This window comes from Melanerpes formicivorus, unplaced genomic scaffold (genome assembly GCF_026170545.1).
Source record: "Melanerpes formicivorus ecotype bairdi unplaced genomic scaffold, bMelFor1.0.p_v2 SCAF_16, whole genome shotgun sequence".
NCBI lineage: Eukaryota > Metazoa > Chordata > Aves > Piciformes > Picidae > Melanerpes > Melanerpes formicivorus.
Window position 1 is genome coordinate 17,870,444 of NW_027142368.1, and position 17,545 is coordinate 17,887,988.

At 50.0% G+C, this 17,545-nt stretch overlaps 1 protein-coding gene across 9 annotated transcripts in view; it reads left to right on the top strand.

Annotated features, from left to right (window-relative positions):
• CCDC9B (coiled-coil domain containing 9B) overlaps positions 1 to 17,545 on the top strand; it is a 50,388-nt gene that overhangs the window by 19,350 nt on the left and 13,493 nt on the right. For 6 of the 9 annotated variants that reach the window (XM_068148536.1, XM_068148529.1, XM_068148531.1 and 3 more), the window contains 7 exons: positions 95 to 169; positions 3,104 to 3,288; positions 4,921 to 4,982; positions 5,457 to 5,510; positions 6,262 to 6,367; positions 10,344 to 10,401; positions 10,755 to 11,551. In XM_068148536.1, coding sequence (XP_068004637.1) covers positions 95 to 169; positions 3,104 to 3,288; positions 4,921 to 4,982; positions 5,457 to 5,510; positions 6,262 to 6,367; positions 10,344 to 10,401; positions 10,755 to 11,519 — 1,305 coding nt within the window. In that variant the 3' untranslated portion in view covers positions 11,520 to 11,551. The remainder of the gene's footprint in view (positions 1 to 94; positions 170 to 3,103; positions 3,289 to 4,920; positions 4,983 to 5,456; positions 5,511 to 6,261; positions 6,368 to 10,343; positions 10,402 to 10,754; positions 11,552 to 17,545) is intronic. The other 3 variants (XM_068148538.1, XM_068148537.1, XM_068148535.1) reach the window with 2 other exon arrangements.

Consider the following 17,545-nt stretch of genomic DNA (forward strand, 5'->3'; position numbering starts at 1 on the left):
AAATTTCCTGGTGGGTACAGGGTCAGGAAGTGATTCCCTTACCAGGAGATCTTGCTTAGTCCTTGAAATAATTCCCCTGTCTGTGGTCCTGCAGGCAGAGGAGAGGAGAACAGCAGAGAAGAGGAGATCAGACAGTGACAGAGGCCTCGAAAATGAGCACGGCCGGAGGGTGAGTGGAGTCCAGTGTCCCTTGGAGGGGAGCTTTGTCTTGGAAGACGAAACCAGTAGGATGTGCCTCTCCACCAGTGAGAGTGCCCTCAGTCCTAGAGGAAGCAGCAGTGTGCTCTGATGTGGTCCCCACCATTCATCCCTCTCATCATAGAATCATGGAATTGTTTGGGTTGGAAAAGACTTAAGATCATGAGGTCTGTGGTGACAGGTTGGACTCAATGATCTTTCAGGTCTCTTCCAACCTTAGTGATACTGAATCATTGAGTACAGCCTTCAACCCAGCACCACCATGGCCATCAAACCAGGGCCCCAGGTGCCATGGCCACACATTTCTTGAGCACCTCCAGGGATGGTGACTCCATTGCCTCTCTGGGCTACCTGTTCCAATCCCTGACCACTTCTGTAGGAAAGAAATTGTTCCAAATCTCCAATCTGAACCTTCCCTGGCAGAATTTCAGGCCATTTCCTCTCATCTGGAGCTTTGCTGAGCAGAACAGACCCGAAGCAAAGCAGGGCTGGAGAGAGGTAATGGGGGAGCTTGCCTTTCACACCTCGTGGTGGCTGCTCCTGCCACCCGCCCAGCAGGAGGGGTATTTTACAGGGTAGGGTCCTCACTGGTGTGGCAGCACTGCCTTTGTTGGCTTCTTGCCCAAAAACGCTTGCTCATGGGTTGAGAAGCTCAGGACTAGTGTTAGCTGCAGCTCCTCCCTGCAGCAGAAGCCAGGAGGTTGGAGGTAAATGAGAGCACAGCTCTTCCCACTGACTCTTTAATGCAAACCCTGGAGAGCATGCTGGCATCCCCCAGCCTGCAGATGCTCTTAATTAACAGAGCTTAAATTTAATAGCCCACCTCAGTGGGATTCATTAGGAGGACACAGATGGGCTCTGAAACATTAATTTCAGCTGAATATGGACCCCTCAAGAACAGAAAAGGGGAGAACAGCAGACTGTGGTCTAGCTCACCACAGCCATGCTGCAGCTGAGGTGAGTTCTTGGTCAGGGAGCAGCTGCCCCTGCTCTTGGAGTTCCATAGCCCCCTCTGCATTTCCCCAGAGCAAGTGCAGGCATGACAGTATCACTGTATCACAGTATAACTAAGGTTGGAAGAGACCTCGAGGATCATCAAGTCCAACCTATCAACACAGATCCCATGACTAGACCACGGCACCAAGTGCCACGTCCAATCTTCTCTTGAACGCCTCCAGGGACGGCGACTCCACCACCTCCCCGGGCAGCACATCCCAATGATGAACGACTCGCTCGGTGAAGAACTTCCTCCTCACCTCGAGTCTAAACCTCCACTGGTGCAGCTTGAGACTGTGTCCCCTTGTTCTGGTGCGGGTTGCCTGGGAGAAGAGACCAGCCCCTTCCCGGCTACAACCACCTTTCAGGTAGTTGTAGAGGGCAATGAGGTCACCCCTGAGCCTCCTCTTCTCTTGGTCTTGCCCAAAGTTTTGCCTTCCCCTTGGCTAAGGGGCAAGGTGAGGGCACAGGGTACTTCCCTTGTCCTCCCCTTCTGGAGAGGGAACCTGCTCACATGAGCTGTGTACTGCTCAGCTCTTGCGTGCTGCTCCTTTCTGGGCACATTAGGATCCTTCATGGCAGGACCTGCTGTCCCTTACTGTACTGTGAGCCTGGAAGCTGGGGGGAGCATCTCCAGGTCTGTGCCCCAGCCCTTTCTTTGTCTCTGTGTTCCTTGCCTATCTGTGCACCTCACCTCTCCCTTCTTGCAGATGCAGTCTCAGGTCCCTCAGCTCCTGCCAGCTAAGGGATGGAGGAGCAATCACTGCCACCCCAGCTCCAGCCCACGCTGCTGGGTCTCCTTGGTAACAGGGCTTTTAGTTGCTCCTTCCCTGCTACTCTGCTTTGATCATCAGCACAAACCAGGGAGTTAATTCTAGTTCGGGAAAGGGGTGAGGGTGGCTGGCGTGGAAGGGCACATGTACAAAGTGATGAATTATCCACTGGTAATTAGCACCCTGGGACCCAGCTCTGCACTAGGCTATTCTCTACGCTGTATCGCTTGACAGCACACCATGGCCACTTGGCTGCTGGTTCCACCACATCCATTAACCTGACAGCTGGGTTACCTGCCCCCTCCCTTCACATGCTCCAGCAGCTTGGAACTGTCTTTTCATTAAGCTTTGAATTCTGGAACAGTGGCAGCCCTTAACTAGTCCTTCATGAGGAAGAATGAGAAACCGAGAGGCTAGAAGCAAGGGCAGTGAAGAGCCCTCACAGTGGGCTCCTGTGGATGCCTGATGGCCACAGAAGGCTCCTTTCCTCCTCAGCCCTGTCAGTGTGAAGGATTTTTAAGTTCTCCTTCCTCCAGGGGAGACTGGTAAGGGCCTGTGGTGATAGGACAAGGTGCAATGGTTTGCAACTAGAGCAGCGTAGATTTAGGTTGGACATAAGGAAGATCTTTACTATGAGGGTGGTGAGACACTGGAACAGGTTGCCCAGAGAAGTTGTGGGGACTTCATCCCTGCTAGTGTTGAAGACCAGGTTGGATGAGGCCTTGAGCAACCTGGTGTAGTGCAAGGTGTCCCTGTCCATGGCAGTGGGGTTGGAACTGGACGATCTTTAAGATTCTAGGTCCAATCCCCCTGCCATGGGAAGGGACAGCTTCCACTAGACCAGGTTGCTCAAGGCTACAGTTGGAAATGCTTTAAAAGTCTGCAAAACTGTGAAGTCAACCAGCCCTGGGACCAGTATGGATTCATAGAACCATTTTGGTTGAAAAAGACCTTTAAGATATTTAGGCTGTAGGTAAAGCTGAGCCCTTCCATGTCCATATTACTTCAGAGAGAGAAGCTGACCTTGCTCCAGGCTCTCCAGTGTCACTGAGCATTTCTGGTGGTGACAGAGCAAGGACACCACACACAGATGTTTCAGACACTTTATTAACAAGAAGCTCTTTTGCCTCCTGTAGGATGGTGGGAAGCCAGCCCAGAGGAGCCCTGGAGAGCTGAGCTGGGCCCTGGCAGGGCGCGAGCGCTCGGAGTACATGCGCTGGAAGAGGGAGCGGGACCAGATCGACCTGGAGCGGCTGGCACGGCACAGGAATGCCAGGGGCGAGTGGCGGCGTGCCTGGGATGTGGAGAAGTCAGAGCACATGTAGGTCCTGCTTAGTCCTGGGGTGCTTTGTCTGCAGCAGGCCATGTAAAGCCAGTGATGACATCTTGGGTAGCTCTCTCTTGCTGATCAAATCCCCTGCTGTCATGTGCCTCTCCCACATTGCTGTCTCTTTCTCCTCCTGACCGTGTCTGGTGGGCGCAGGTATCTGAGTGATTCTCCTGTTTTCTTTCTGATATGAGGGCTCCTATCCTGATAGGAGATACTGTGTGCTGACAAAGCTTGTCTGCCTTTGGTCCCATCAGGACTTAGACTGTGGGAGAGAAGGGAGCATGAATCAATACTCCATCTGCCTCTAGAGGATCCTCTCCATCTCCCCAAGGATAAATCCAATAGCAGGAGGGTACAGGTGCTCTTCTAGAAACAAGAATGGACAAGCTCACATTGCAGATTTTCTCAACTGCCCTGCTTGTTTCTCCTTTCAACCAGAGTAGAGGCCACCAGGCCTAAATCCTCTGCACCTCATAAACCAAGCCCTTTCAGGTGCTGCAGCATGAAGGATTCACTTAAACATCTGCTCTGGGGGAAATGTTGGTAACAGCAACACAGGAAAGCTCTTACTGGGGTCTGACATCTCCCTGCTTTAAGCACGGTCCCTCAAGCTATGCTTGTACAGCTGGGTCACACCAGGTAGAAAGCTCTGGAGGATGACTTGGCACCTGCAGCAGGATGAGATTTGACTGGGTGTGGAGTTGGGGAATGTTTTCTGAGAAAGGAGTTTGTACAGGGCAGATAGGTGGGACAACCTTTTGGCTGAGGAGTGGCACCAAATACATAGATTCCAGTCCCTGAGACCTCAATAATCAGAGGCAAATTGACTTAGGTGGGTGCTGAGTGTTGCTCTAAGACAGTTCTGAGCCCCACTCTTCTGAATATCAATTTTTAAGGGAAAAGCCATATTACAAACCAGTCAGGATAAGAAACCAACCAAACCATCTCAACCAAAGGCTGACACATCCTGAAGCTACTTCAAACTGTTTGGAAGTTTGGGGAGCTGCATTTGAGCCTGGGACAGCTACACGTCACCAACACCCTAACACATTACATGCTACATGAACTTCAGCAGGAGTTAATGACTTCTCCCTAGCATCAGGTGATAGAACGCGAGGGAATGGCCTGAAATTGTGCCAGGGGAGGGTTAGGTTGGACATTAAGAATAGTTTTTTTCCCGCAACAGCGGTCAGGGTTTCAAACAGGCTGCCTAGGGAGGTGGTGGAGTCACCATGCTGAAAGTGTTCAAGAAACCTGTGGCCATGGCACTTGGGGCCATGGTTTAATGGCCATGGTGGTGCTGGGTTGAGGGTTGGGCTTGATCTTAGAGGCCTCTTCCAACCCAAACAATTCTATGATTCTATTCTAGAATTAAATCCATCCATATGGGTGGTGATGTAAATGTTTTAGAGGGTCTCCTTTTGGGGTAGAACTGCCTCACAGCCTCACCTCTCCTGGGCAATGCAGTTGCAGATCCTGCTGCCAAGCCTGCACCTATTTGTCAGTGGGCAGGTCCAGAAAGGGTCAAAGGCTGGAGCCTGCTCATCTCAAGGTCTCCTGCCCATGCTTTTGCCCACTGGAGGAGAACCATCAGGTCTTACAATACCTGTTTTTAACCTGCAGGTTTGAAGAAGACTTTGTTAAGGATGGAGAGCCAGCCTTGGATAATCCCAGTCATAAGAAAGGTTGGCAAGGGACACCTAGATTCTGCCCTGATGCTGGTGAATGCCGAATGTCAGCTGCGAAACTGCTTGCTGGGCGAATGCCTCCGAGTGCAGCGCAGGGGTGCCAGCCCTCTCTGCCTGCAGGGTGCTCAGGGCTTTGAGTGTCTGGGTGCTAGAGCTTTTGACCTTTCCATCTCTGGATGGAAGCAGTGGCTTTCATAACCTCCTACAACATGACCCAGAGGCTGGACACTGCCTCCTGTCCCAGACACTGGTTTGAGAGGCAATCCTATTCCAGAGCATATCATCTCTGATCCCAGTGGCACATGCTGGCTTCTTTACTAGCAGAAGTCCATCACGACTCCTGTTCCTCAGGAGATGGACTGGCAGAGCAAAACTTTCCCTTGTGACACCCTGTTTGAATGTTAGCCTTTTTGCTGCCTGTGCCTTGCAGAACCTCACTCACTCCATGCATACTTTGCTTTGTCATTCCAGGTGGAAGGAACCCAAGGAAATTCCAGCACAGGTCCTTTCCTCCCGATGGGAGAGGTGAGTAAAGCCCAGGACTTAGTTGCTCACCCCTCTAAATGTCAGCACTTCTGATATGTCCTCATTGAGAGAATCACCTCAGATTTGGAGAGCCTTTTGTTATCACACCGCATGGTTGCCCTCATAGCTGTGTGGTGCAAGTCTGTGCTGTGTGGCAAGGGAGGAGAAGAAAGGTCTTATGGAATCATTTCTGTAAGAAAAGTAGGTTCTTGGTGTGGTGAAGTGTTCAGTAAGATTGATTGTTTCAAGGCATTTTCAAGTTGTGGATGGAAATATTCAAGGCCAGGCTGGATGAGGCCTTGAGCAACCTGGGCTGGTGGGAGGTGTCCCTGCCCATGGCAGGGGTGCTGAAATGAGAGGATCTTTAAGGTCCCTTCCAACCCAAACCATTCTGTGATTCTATTTCAGTTGGAAAATCCCTTTAAGATCATCAAATCCTACCATGATCTAACTCTGCCAAGTCTGGGGCTAAACCATGATCACATGTCTTCTGAGAACAGTACAAGGGAGACTGTGTCCAAGTAATAAGAGTTAAAGCTCTAATTGGAATTTGGAATAAAAGCTGCAGAACAAGTCCCCTTAAATTCTCAGTGTGTTCATTGCTTTAGAAATGACACATGCAGTCTGCACACAGTTCTGGGGGCTTCCCCCTCCAGAGCTCCTCTCCAGTGACACAAGAGTGCTGGTCCTTTTGGTGGTCCATCAACTGTTTTTTCCTGTTCTTGCATGGTATTTCCAATCTGTCTTCTAGGTGGAGGACAGCATGGAGTGAATGTGAGCGAGCCTGGTCAGAAGGTGGTGCCTGCTGTGAGCAGCCGAGCCAAGGGGAAGGACAGACTGACAGGCAGAGCCAGGAGGTAAGGAGGTTGCCAGTGCTGCCACGGGCACTGTGCTTGTGATACAGAGGTGTTTTGGCTGGAAAGGACCTTTTAAGATCATGGAGTCTAACCCTTAACCCAGCACTGCCAGGGCACCACTAAACCATGTCTTTCAGTGCCACATCTCCATGGCTTGGAAACCCCTTCAGGGATGGGAACTCCACCACTGCCCCAGGCTGCCTGGGCCAGGCCTTGACAACCCTTTCCATGAAGAAGTTGTTCCTCCTGGCAACCTTAACTTCCCCTTGGGCAGCCTGGGGCTATTTCCTCTTCTGCTGTTGTTTATTCCTTGGCAGAAGAGACAACCCCCGCTGGCTCCAACCTCTTTTCAGCAGGTTGTGGAGAGCCAGAAGGTCTCCCCTCAGCCTCCTTTTCGCCAGGCTGAACAACCCCAGGTTCCTCAGCTGCTCCTCACCAGACCCTCCATCAACTTCTCTGGATCTGCTCAATGTTCTTCTTGGAGTGAGGGGCCCAAAACTGACCCCAGTATTTGAGGTGTGGCCTCACCAGTGCCCAGTCCAAGAGCACAATCACCTTTCCAGTCCTGCTGGCCACACTATTTCTGATATAGGTCAGCATGTCCTGGTCTCATTTCTTGCCTAGCTGTGAAGAGAGGCAGACAAAGATACTGCTCCACAGGGGCAGCTGTTTGAACGAGTTCACGTTGGCTGGGGCCACGTCTGGCAGGATCAGGCTTTGTTGGGTCTGTGGAATTTGTGTGGTCTGTTATCACTGTACTGACACCCTGCATCTCTGCAGAACATCCCTGAGGAGGTCAGGGTTCCCTGACCAGATCTGGATTGCACTGGCACATGCTCCAGACAGCTTTTGAACACATCTGACTTCCAGGCATGGCTGATGTGGAGGGGCAGCCTCCAAAGACGGTTCCCAACTGAATCAGCACTAATTAGGACTGATACTGTGGTACAGTCTGCTGCTTAAGCATCTCCTCCTAAAGCCTCCTGACTTGGTGGGGAGGGAAGGGACCTGCTCCTGCCAGCTGTGTGCAGCATACAGCAGGGCAGTGATTTGTACAGGAGTCATTTCAGATCACCAGCAAAATGAAGCCATTCTGCAGGTTCTCCCATGTCCTCCCCAGACCCCTCCCCTGCTGCTCCCCATAATTAAATCTCAACGCAGTCTCCAATTTCCTGGAGTCATGCTGATGGTTTAATAACAGTGATCATCTTCACAGCACTGCCATGCCCTTTAGCAGGCAACTAAAGGATGAAGAGTTGAGTACATACCTCAGGCCTCTTCATTTATCCAGACACAAAACCTTTTCTGCAGCACTTAATGTTGGTGTTCTTTAACCATCCAGGTCAGTTATGACCATGCAGTTCACCAGATGCACATCTAGATCCTGCTTCACCGGGGTACTTGCAGTGTTTCCCAGAGAAAGAGTTCATAGAAGCACAGACTCATAGAACTGTTGGTGTTGGAAGAGACCTTTGAGCTCATCAACCCAGCTGCTCACCTGGAGCTCACAATGCCACCGCTGCTGCTGAGCCCCTGCCACTAACCCACACCCCTCAGCACCACATTCACAGAGCTTTTAAACAGCCCCAGGGATGGAGAATCTGCCACCTCCCTGGGCAGCCTGTGCCAGTGCCTGAGAGCCCTTTCTGGGAAGAAATTGTTCACATGTCCAACCTAAACCTCCCCTGGTGCAGCTTGAGGCTGTTCCTTCCTGGCTCTAACCTCCTTTCAGGGGGTGGTAGAGAGGCAGAAGTCTCTGTTCATTCTTCTCTTCTGAAGACTAAACAGCCCCATTTCCCTCAGGAACTGTTCAGGACATGGTTTGGTGGTGTTGGGTTGACAGTTGAACTTGATTTTAGAAGTCTTTTCCAATGTTAATGATTGTGTAAGAAACTCTTCAGTTGGAGGTCAGCTGCTGCTGGCTGTTCCTTGGCTGACCTGAGGAGCTAGGCAGGGTGTGTGCAAGCAGTGCCATGGAATCAGAGAATGGTAGGGGTTGGAAGGGACCTCTGGAGATCACCAAATCTGACCCCCCTGTCAAAGCAGGGTCACCTTGGGCAGGTCACACAGGAATGCATACAGGTGGGTCCTGAAAGTCTCTAGCTAAGAAAACTCCACAACTTCTGTGGGCAGCCTGCTCCAGGGCTCCAGCACCCTCACAACAAAGATTCTCCTTGTGTTGAGGATTCTGCTCTCAGAACAGCAGTAGGTCTCACAGTCAGAGCCTGGCACTCTATTAGGCCTGGAGATCTTGGAATGTTGCTTTTGTTTCCAGTGGCTGTGCTTGAGGAAATGCACCTGAGCAGTCAGAACCTGCAGCTTCTTGTGCTGGGGACCAGGAATCCACTTAAAGATGGGTTGTCTGCTGTCTTCCTAAGCCCTGCTGGTTAATCAACCTTGTTAAAATGAGATTTAATTCTCAGAACTGGCTGAAGGATGGGATCATCAGCACACAATCCAGTTAGCTTTGTCTGTGAGTTATATTCCACCCCTTCCCATTCTTCAGCTCCATCCCTAATAAAATGTCTTTGGGAAAGAAGCTGATGAGCTGTGGTCCTGCTGGCTCTGCCCTGCCCACTGAATGCAGCATGGTTGGGTCACAGCAGATCCCAGAGGATGTTCAGGTTAGGCACACCAAGAGATTTGCTTGGTGCTGCTAAGTTCTGTAAACACCTTGGAAGAGGTCAAGTGAGCGTGCTGGCCAGTTCAGCATTGGTGTCTAGCTGGTTTGGGCAGGGGGGTCTGCCCTGGGCTTGCTCTGCAGGTCACCTTTAGCTCTACCTGTCCAGCCTGTGCCTAGAAAATTTTCCACATTGATTTTCAGAACCTTTGCAGGGCACCACTGAAAATGCTAGGGGGGCTTCTTCCACAAAAAGGGACCCTTTTGTGGTCTGAGCTGGTGGTGATGACTTACCCCACGTTGCAGACAGGATCTCACTGCCCCTAGGTTGGGTGTGGGGTCTGTGTCTGTTCCAAGCTGCTTCACCCTCTCAACAAGGACACTGCCCCCAGCTCTCTGCTCAGAGAGCATGGAGGTGCAGCAAATGTAACTCACTCCTGCCCTAGGGAGTGGGCCAGGTGTGAAGCAGCTCAGTGTGATTGTGTGGTGGAGCCTGTGATGTCAACTCCCACATCAGTTTCACAAGGGCACGTGGGGTCACTGTCACGTTTGTCTCTGGGAATGCCTGCTTCTGCAGCCACCTCAGTGTGCATTTCCATTCATTTTGTGTCTCAGCCCAAATCTGCCAGAGGGAGAGGCCAGCAAGCCCAACAGGGTCTGTCCAGAGAAGAATTAAATCTCACATGCACAGAATCCCAGCATGGTGGGTTTGGAAGGGACCTCTGGAGATCATCCAGTATACCCACCCTGCTAAAGCAGGGCACCAACAGCACCTTGCCCAGGACAACAATGTTCAGCGGGGTCTGGAATCTCTGTAGAGAAGGAGACTCCACAGTCTCTCTGGGGAGCCTGCTCCAGGCCTCCAGCACCCTCACACCAAAGAAATTTCTCCTCATCTTCATCTGGAATCCCAGTTCCAGTTTGTGCCCATGGCCCATTGCCCCTCTCTGTCTGGCACTGTGGAGATCTGGGACACTTGGGCCCTGTCAGACAAGCAGGACAGGGCCATGGCAGACATCAGCAGGAGCCATCTGTAGATTGTTGTTAGTCCAAGGCCAGCTGCCTGTTCTGGCCATTGGGTCCTAGGTTTTCATTCCATTGGGAATTACAACAACCAGCTCATGAAGATGTATTGGTCTCAGATGAGTGTCTCTGGATGGGCTCAGTCCTTTGCAGGTGCCAGAAGCATCTGGATCAGGAACTGGCCACCTTTATCTCTTGCTGCCTGCTCAAAGGGCTCAGAGAGGGAGTTCATGGACATAGTAGAAACTCCCATGCAGGTGTGAGGCAGGCAGAGTGGCTTTGCCACAGGAGAACTTGAAGGCCTAAATCCTGATTTATTTTTTTCCTTGGCAGGTGGGATGCAAAAGAAGGCGAGGACATGTCCCTTCTGAAGGATGACCTTGACAGCCAGGTGGGTGCATGAGTTCAAGGCTAGCTGCTGAGTTCTCTCAAAACATCTACTGTCAGGAAAGTTGGAGGCTCTTGGCCAGGGCAGAGCTGGGAGACCTCCATATTGGGATGAATGTGCCCCTCGTTGGCACTCTGCAGATGGCTTGGTCTGAGAGCAGCTTCATGTCCTGGGCTGACCCTCTATCAGCACAATAATCCCACTTACTCTGCTCCCTGGACACATCTCCCCCTACATTGTTCTATGTCCTTTAATAGTCTCCACAAAAGTTTCCTCAAGTTTGGAGACCCATCACAGACAAGGGAGACTCTATTCTGCTGATTTAATTAGCTGAAATAATTATCTCATTTTCTCAGAGGAGCCTTGGTATGGACAAGGAGAAGAGCAGAGGTGAGGAGGGGGTGCAAGAGAGCTCCATGGCTGACCTGGAGGAGAAGGTGAAACAGACAAGCCTCCAAGATCATGGGGCCCCCTTATCGCAAAGGCTACGAAGTGGAAAGATCCAATCTGGACATAATGGCCAGAAGGAAGAGCAGAGAGGAGTGAAGGGCAGGGAGGTGCCCATGCCCAACACAGGCAACTCAGAGCCAGGGCCCAAGCCAAGTCAGGAAGGCACTGGGGAAGATGCTGATGGGAAGCCTGGCACTGCTGACATCTCCCAGGAGAAGGAAAGCACTAAGAGCTCTGCTCCACAGAGCAGCCTTCCAAGCACTGAGCAAGCCACCAGGTATGGCAGTGAGGAGACTCTGACACTGCCTGTGGGAGCTGGCTCAGAGAAAGCCTCAGCTTCAGGACAGGAGTCCACTGAGAACTCTCCAGGCAGCCATGGAGGAAAGCTGGACACAGCAGCAGGAGACAGACTGGATGCAGGTCAAGGACAGCTGGTGGGAAAAAGAGGGGAGGAAGTGACCCAAACCACTGCCCTTCAGGAACAGACATTTGCACTGAAAGACAGTCAAGATGCTGAAAGCACTGAACACAGAGGAGATCCTCTGCCCCCAGGGAACACCAGTTCTGACAAGACTGTTGTATCTGAGCAGGACACAGCAAAATCAGAGTCCAGGGAAGGGGACCAGCCTGAGGACTGCAAGGACAAGGACAATGAGGACACCCACAACTAGCAAAGATTGTACCAGCTTGCCTGAGACAAAAGGTGAGTCCCTGACCCCTCTCCCCACACTGTGGTTGTTATCCTATTAGAATGGAATAGAATAAACCAGGTTGGAAGTGATCTTCAAGATCATTGTGTCCAACCTATCATCCAATACCACCTAATCAACTAAACCAAGCAACCAAGCACCCTGTCAAGTCTCCTCCTAAACACCTCCAATGATGGTGACTCCACCACCTCCCTGGGCAGCCCATTCCAATGGGCAATCACTCTCTCTGTGTAGAATTTCTTCCTAACCTCCAGCCTAAACCTCCCCTGGCACAGCTTGAGACTGTGTCCTCTTGTTCTGGTGCTGGTTGCCTGGGAGAAGAGACCAACCTCCACCTGGCTACAACCTGCCCTCAGGGAGTTGTAGAGAGCAAGAAGGTCTCCCCTGAGCCTCCTCTTCTCCAAGCTAAGCAACCCCAGCTCCCTCAGCCTCTCCTCACAGGGCTGTGCTCCAAACCTCTCCCCAGCTTTGTTGCCCTTCTCTGGACTCGTTCCAGCAAGTCAACCTCCTTCCTAAACTGAGGGGCCCAGAACTGGACACAGTACTCGAGGTGTGGCCTAACCAGTGTAGTGTATATGGGGAGAATGACCTCCCTGCTCCTGCTGGCCACACTGTTCTTGATGCAGGCCAGGTTGCCATTGGCCTTCTTGGCTGCCTGGGCACACTGCAGGCTCATGTTCAGCCTACTATCAACCAGTACCCCCAGGTCCCTCTCTGCCTGGCTGCTCTCAGCCACTCTGACCCCAGCCTGTAGCACTGCATGGGGTTGCTGTGGCCAATGTGCAGAACCTGGCACTTGGATGTGTTCAGTCTCATTCCCTTGGACTCTGCCCATCTGTCCAGCCTGGCAAGGTCCCTCTGCAGAGCCTCTCTATCCTCTAACAGATCAACTCCTGCCCCCAGCTTGGTGCCATCTGCAAATTTGCTGATGATAGACTCAATCCCCTCATCCAGATCATCAGTAAAGATATTGAAGAGGATGGGGCCCAGCACTCATCCCTGGGGGACAGCACTGGTGCCTGGCTGCCAGCTGGATGTGGCACCATTCACCACCACTCTCTGGGCTCGGCACTTTTCATTGGCTGTTCATACTGTCCATCCAATCCAAAACGATATTTACAGTTCGTGAGTAAAGTTCATAGTCCATTCCGGCTATGCTCAGATGTAGATGATTCAAAAGTCCAAGAAAATCAGAAAATGAGAAAAATGGAAAACAGTTCATTTCTTCACCGACGAAGCGAAGAAAAGGGAAACAGGGATTCTCAGGGTCTCTTAGTTGACTCAGGGCTCTCAGGGATCTTAGGGTTCGTGCATCGTAGACTCCTCGTTGATTCTTCCTTTGGGCGCGATGTAGCTGTACAACAGTTCGAAATTAACCTCTTTCAGCTAAAGTTAAATTTCTTTGTGGAATACACTGAATTTCACCATTCTCTTGCATTACCCAATAAGTGTGACCCGGACCTTCAGCTGAGACCACCCCTCGGACAAGTTTAGCCTCTCCTGAGGGTGAAAATACCCAAACAGTTTTACCTAACAGATTCTTTTCTCTAATAACAGGAACTCTATCACCTTCTACTTTCCGTAGCAAATCTGAATGTGCAGGTCCAGCTCGGTTCACTGAACCTCTACTATTTACCAGCCAGGTTGCTTGTGCTAAATGTTTTTCCCAGTTTTTCAAAGATCCACCTCCCATGGCTTTGAGAGTGGTCTTCAACAAACCATTGTAGCGTTCAATCTTCCCTGAAGCTGGTGCATAGTAGGGAATGTGGAATATCCACTCAATACCGTGCTCTTTTGCCCAACTCTTTACAAGGTTGTTCTTGAAATGAGTTCCGTTGTCTGACTCAATCCTCTCTGGAGTTCCGTGTCTCCACAGGATCTGTCTCTCCAGACCGAGAATGGTGTTGCGTGCAGTTGCATGTGGAACTGGATAAGTTTCCAACCATCCAGTGTTTGCCTCTACCATAGTAAGCACGTATTGCTTACCAGAACGAGAACGTGGTAGAGTGATGTAGTCAATCTGCCAAGCTTCACCATACTTGTACTTGGACCATCTGTCACTATACCACAAGGGCTTAAGTCGTTTTGCCTGCTTAATAGCAGCACAAATGTCACAGTCATGGATGACTTGTGTGATAGCATCCATGGAAATGTCTATGGATCTGTCACGAGCCCATTGGTATGTTGCATCTCTGCCTTGATGTCCTGACGAATCGTGAGCCCACCGAGCTAAAAATATCTCACCTCGGTGTTTCCAGTCGAGATCAAGATTAGAGTCCATGTCTACTTGACAAACTCTTGCAGCTAGATCTGCCTGATGGTTGTGTTGCTGTTCCTCAGTAGCTTTGCTCTTAGGAATGTGAGCATCGATGTGTCTCACTTTCACTGGAATTCTCTCGATTCGATCAGCAATGTCCTGCCATAGGTTGGCTGCCCAAATGGGTTTTCCTTTTCTCTGCCAACCACTCTTCTTCCAGTTCTTTAGCCAACCCCATAGAGCATTGGCTACCATCCATGAGTCGGTGTAGAGATAAAGCTTTGGCCATCTCTCACGTTCAGCTACGTCGAGAGCTAGCTGGACAGCTTTTACCTCTGCGAACTGACTGGATTCTCCTTCTCCATCTTTCGCCTCTGCAACTCGGCGTGTTGGACTCCACACTGCAGACTTCCACCTTCGCTTGTTTCCAACAAGACGACAGGAACCATCTGTGAACAAAGCGTATTTCTTTTCATCATCAGAAAGGTCATTGTAAGGAGGAGCTTCCTCAGCACGAGTTACTTTCTCCTCTGGAGGTTTAGCACAGTTGATGCCTTCAGGCCAACTTGAGATCACCTCCACTAGACCAGGTCTTTCAAGATTTCCCATTCGAGCTCTCTGTGTTATCAGAGCCATCCACTTAGACCAGGTTGAGTCTGTGGCATGATGTGGTGTGGATCCTTTGCCTTTGAACATCCAATTTAAAACTGGTAATCTGGGAGCTAAGAGAAGTTGTGATTCAGTTCCAATCACTTCAGAAGATGCTTTTACTCCTTCATAGGCAGCTAGAATTTCTTTCTCTGTTGGAGTATAATTAGCCTCTGAACCTCTGTAACCTCGACTCCAGAAACCAAGAGGTCGTCCACGTGTCTCACCTGGAGCTTTTTGCCACAAGCACCAGGTTGGACCATTGTCACTTGCAGCCGTGTACAAAATGTTCTTAATGTCTGGACCATCTCGGACAGGTCCCAGACCCATTGCTTGAATTACTTCTTGCTTTATCTGGTCAAAGGCTGCTTGTTGTTCAGGTCCCCAGTGGAAATGGTTTCTCTTTCGAGTCACATCATACAGAGGTTTCACAATCTGACTGTATCCAGGAATGTGCAGTCTCCAAAATCCCACTATCCCCAAGAAACGTAGGGTCTCTTGCTTGTTTGTGGGACTTGCCATGGTAGAGACTCTATTTACCACATCCACTGGAATGTGTCGGCGTCCATCTTGCCACCTCACTCCCAGAAACTGAATCTCTGTGGTAGGTCCTTTCACCTTGTCTCGTTTGATGGCAAAACCTGCATTCAGAAGAATGTCAATGATTTTGTTACCTTTCTTGAAGACTTCCTCAGCAGTTTTACCCCAGACGATGATATCATCGATGAACTGGATGTGTTCTGGAGCACCTCCTTTCTCCAGAGCATCGTGGATCACTGCATGACAGATGCTTGAGCTGTGGATCCAGCCCATTGGCAGCCTGTTGAAAGTGTACTGGATTCCTCTCCAGGTGAAAGCAAACTGAGGCCTGCATTCCTCTGCTATGGGAATAGAGAAAAATGCATTAGCAATGTCTATGGTAGCATACCATTTGGCCTCTTTGGATTCCAGCTCATACTGTAGCTCCATCATGTCTGGCACTGCTGCACTCATAGGTGGTGTTACTTCATTTAGGGCTCGGTAGTCTACCGTCAGACGCCATTCTCCATTCTGCTTCCGCACAGGCCACACTGGACTGTTGAAAGGTGAATGAGTTTTGCTGACGACTTTCTGACTTTCCAACTGACGAATCAGATTCTGAATGGGCAACAAAGAGTCACGGTTGGTTCTGTATTGTCTGTGATGCACAGTCTGAGAAGCAACCGGCAATTTAATGTCCTGTATCTTATGTTGTCCCACAACTGCAGATTCATCAGAAAGTTCAGGTCTAGCAGACAGCTTCAATTTTTGTCCATCAATTTCTATTGAAGCTACTCCAAAAGCCCATTTGTAACCTTTAGGGTCCTTGAAACGCCCTTCTCTCAGAAAATCAATTCCCAAAATACAAGGTGCATCAGGTCCGGTCACAACTGTATGCTTCCTCCATTGTTTACCAGTTAAACTTATATTAACCTCTACCTTACTTAACTCTTGAGATCCACCAGTGACTCCCAGAATAGTTATAGACTCTGATCCCTGATAATTTGATGGTATTATGGTGCACTGAGCTCCTGTGTCAACCAAGGCCCTGTACTTCTGAAATTGTGAAGTGCCAGGCCACTGGATGTACACATCCCAATAGATTCTGTTATCTCTGTTATCCCTCTCCTCCCCCTGGCGGGAGGCAGGGCACCCCTAGTTATGGGGAACATGCGCACATGTGCATTGCACATATTGTGCAGGGTTATAACTTTGCATGTTATAACTGGAGCCACTGTTGGAGCCATAAGAGTTGTTCTGGGGAACTGTGGAAGTAACAGCTACCCTTCTGGTATTGCTACCTCGGGTTCTGCCACTTTGCAATTCCCTCAGTCTCCTGAAAAGATTAGCAGTTGGTTGGCCATCCCAGCGGTTCATGTTCTCACCAAACTGATCACGCAGAGTTATCCAAATAGTTCTACGTGATTGCCTTGGTGGTCTGTTTTGGAATGACCTGTTTTGGAATGTCCTGTTTTGGAATGACCTCCTTGGAGGACGTGTATTCCTCACAGATGAAACTTGTACCCATCTGGAGGGAGAATTGAAATTATCCCTTTGTGCCAATTGGTATATGGAATCTTTCAGATCTTTCATGCAATTCTCAATTTTTCCAGACAGAGTTTCAATGGCTGAAACCAAAGAACCACGTGTCATGCTATCCTCCAATTGTCTCATTTGATCACTGAATTGGCCAACCGTAGGAGAAGCTCCACCATAACTTCTTGACACAATTCTGCTTGCCAGAATGTTTGCATAATTGGAAGGAGCAAGCTTGATGATCTTTTTAGCAAGACCAATACCCACAGGAACGTCATCAGGATTCAAAGTTTCATGTTCACCATAGAGTAGCTCTCTAACAGCAAATTCTCTCAAGCGCTTAATTCCCTCATCTATGGTAGTCCAGGGTTTAGGATTCCAGGGAAGATCATCTCGGGAAGGGTATCTCAGGGCAACCGCTATTAAAAGGCGTATCCACAGATTAACCTTACCGAGAGCTTCGCCTAGATGTCTATCTATTCCATTGTCCCTTGAGAGAGTTCCTAACTGAGCTGCTGACTTGTCTCCAACTGTTAGAGCTGAAGCACCTGTATCATAACACCTACTAAGCCAAGCTAGAACTGGCTCCTTATCTGCCCTGGTGAAATCTTTACGGACATTTCGCAATTCTTCCCGTGGTGACGAACAGTCTGTAATATCATCTTCCTCTTCATCTCCCTGAATTCTTTGCCCGTAAAATCCTGCTGTCATTCTCCTAAGGATCTCTTTAAGCTGAGAACCACCTTTGCCAGCTGCTTTCCTAGCTTCATCTCTATCCTGCTTTGATCTCACTAGGTTAGCTAGATCTTTAAAACAAACCTTCTCTTCCTCCTGAGCAGGATCTTTTAGAGTAGAGGGCCCCTCACCAGGATCAGTCTCCTCCTCTTCTTCTCCATCTTTGCCCTTTCCAGCTCTAGTCTTTAAAGGAGCCACCTTAACTGGAGCTGTGTTTGAATTTACAGCCACCTTAATGGAAGCTGACAGGTCCTGAGATAAATCAGCTGCTGGGGCAGTGACTTCCGGTCCC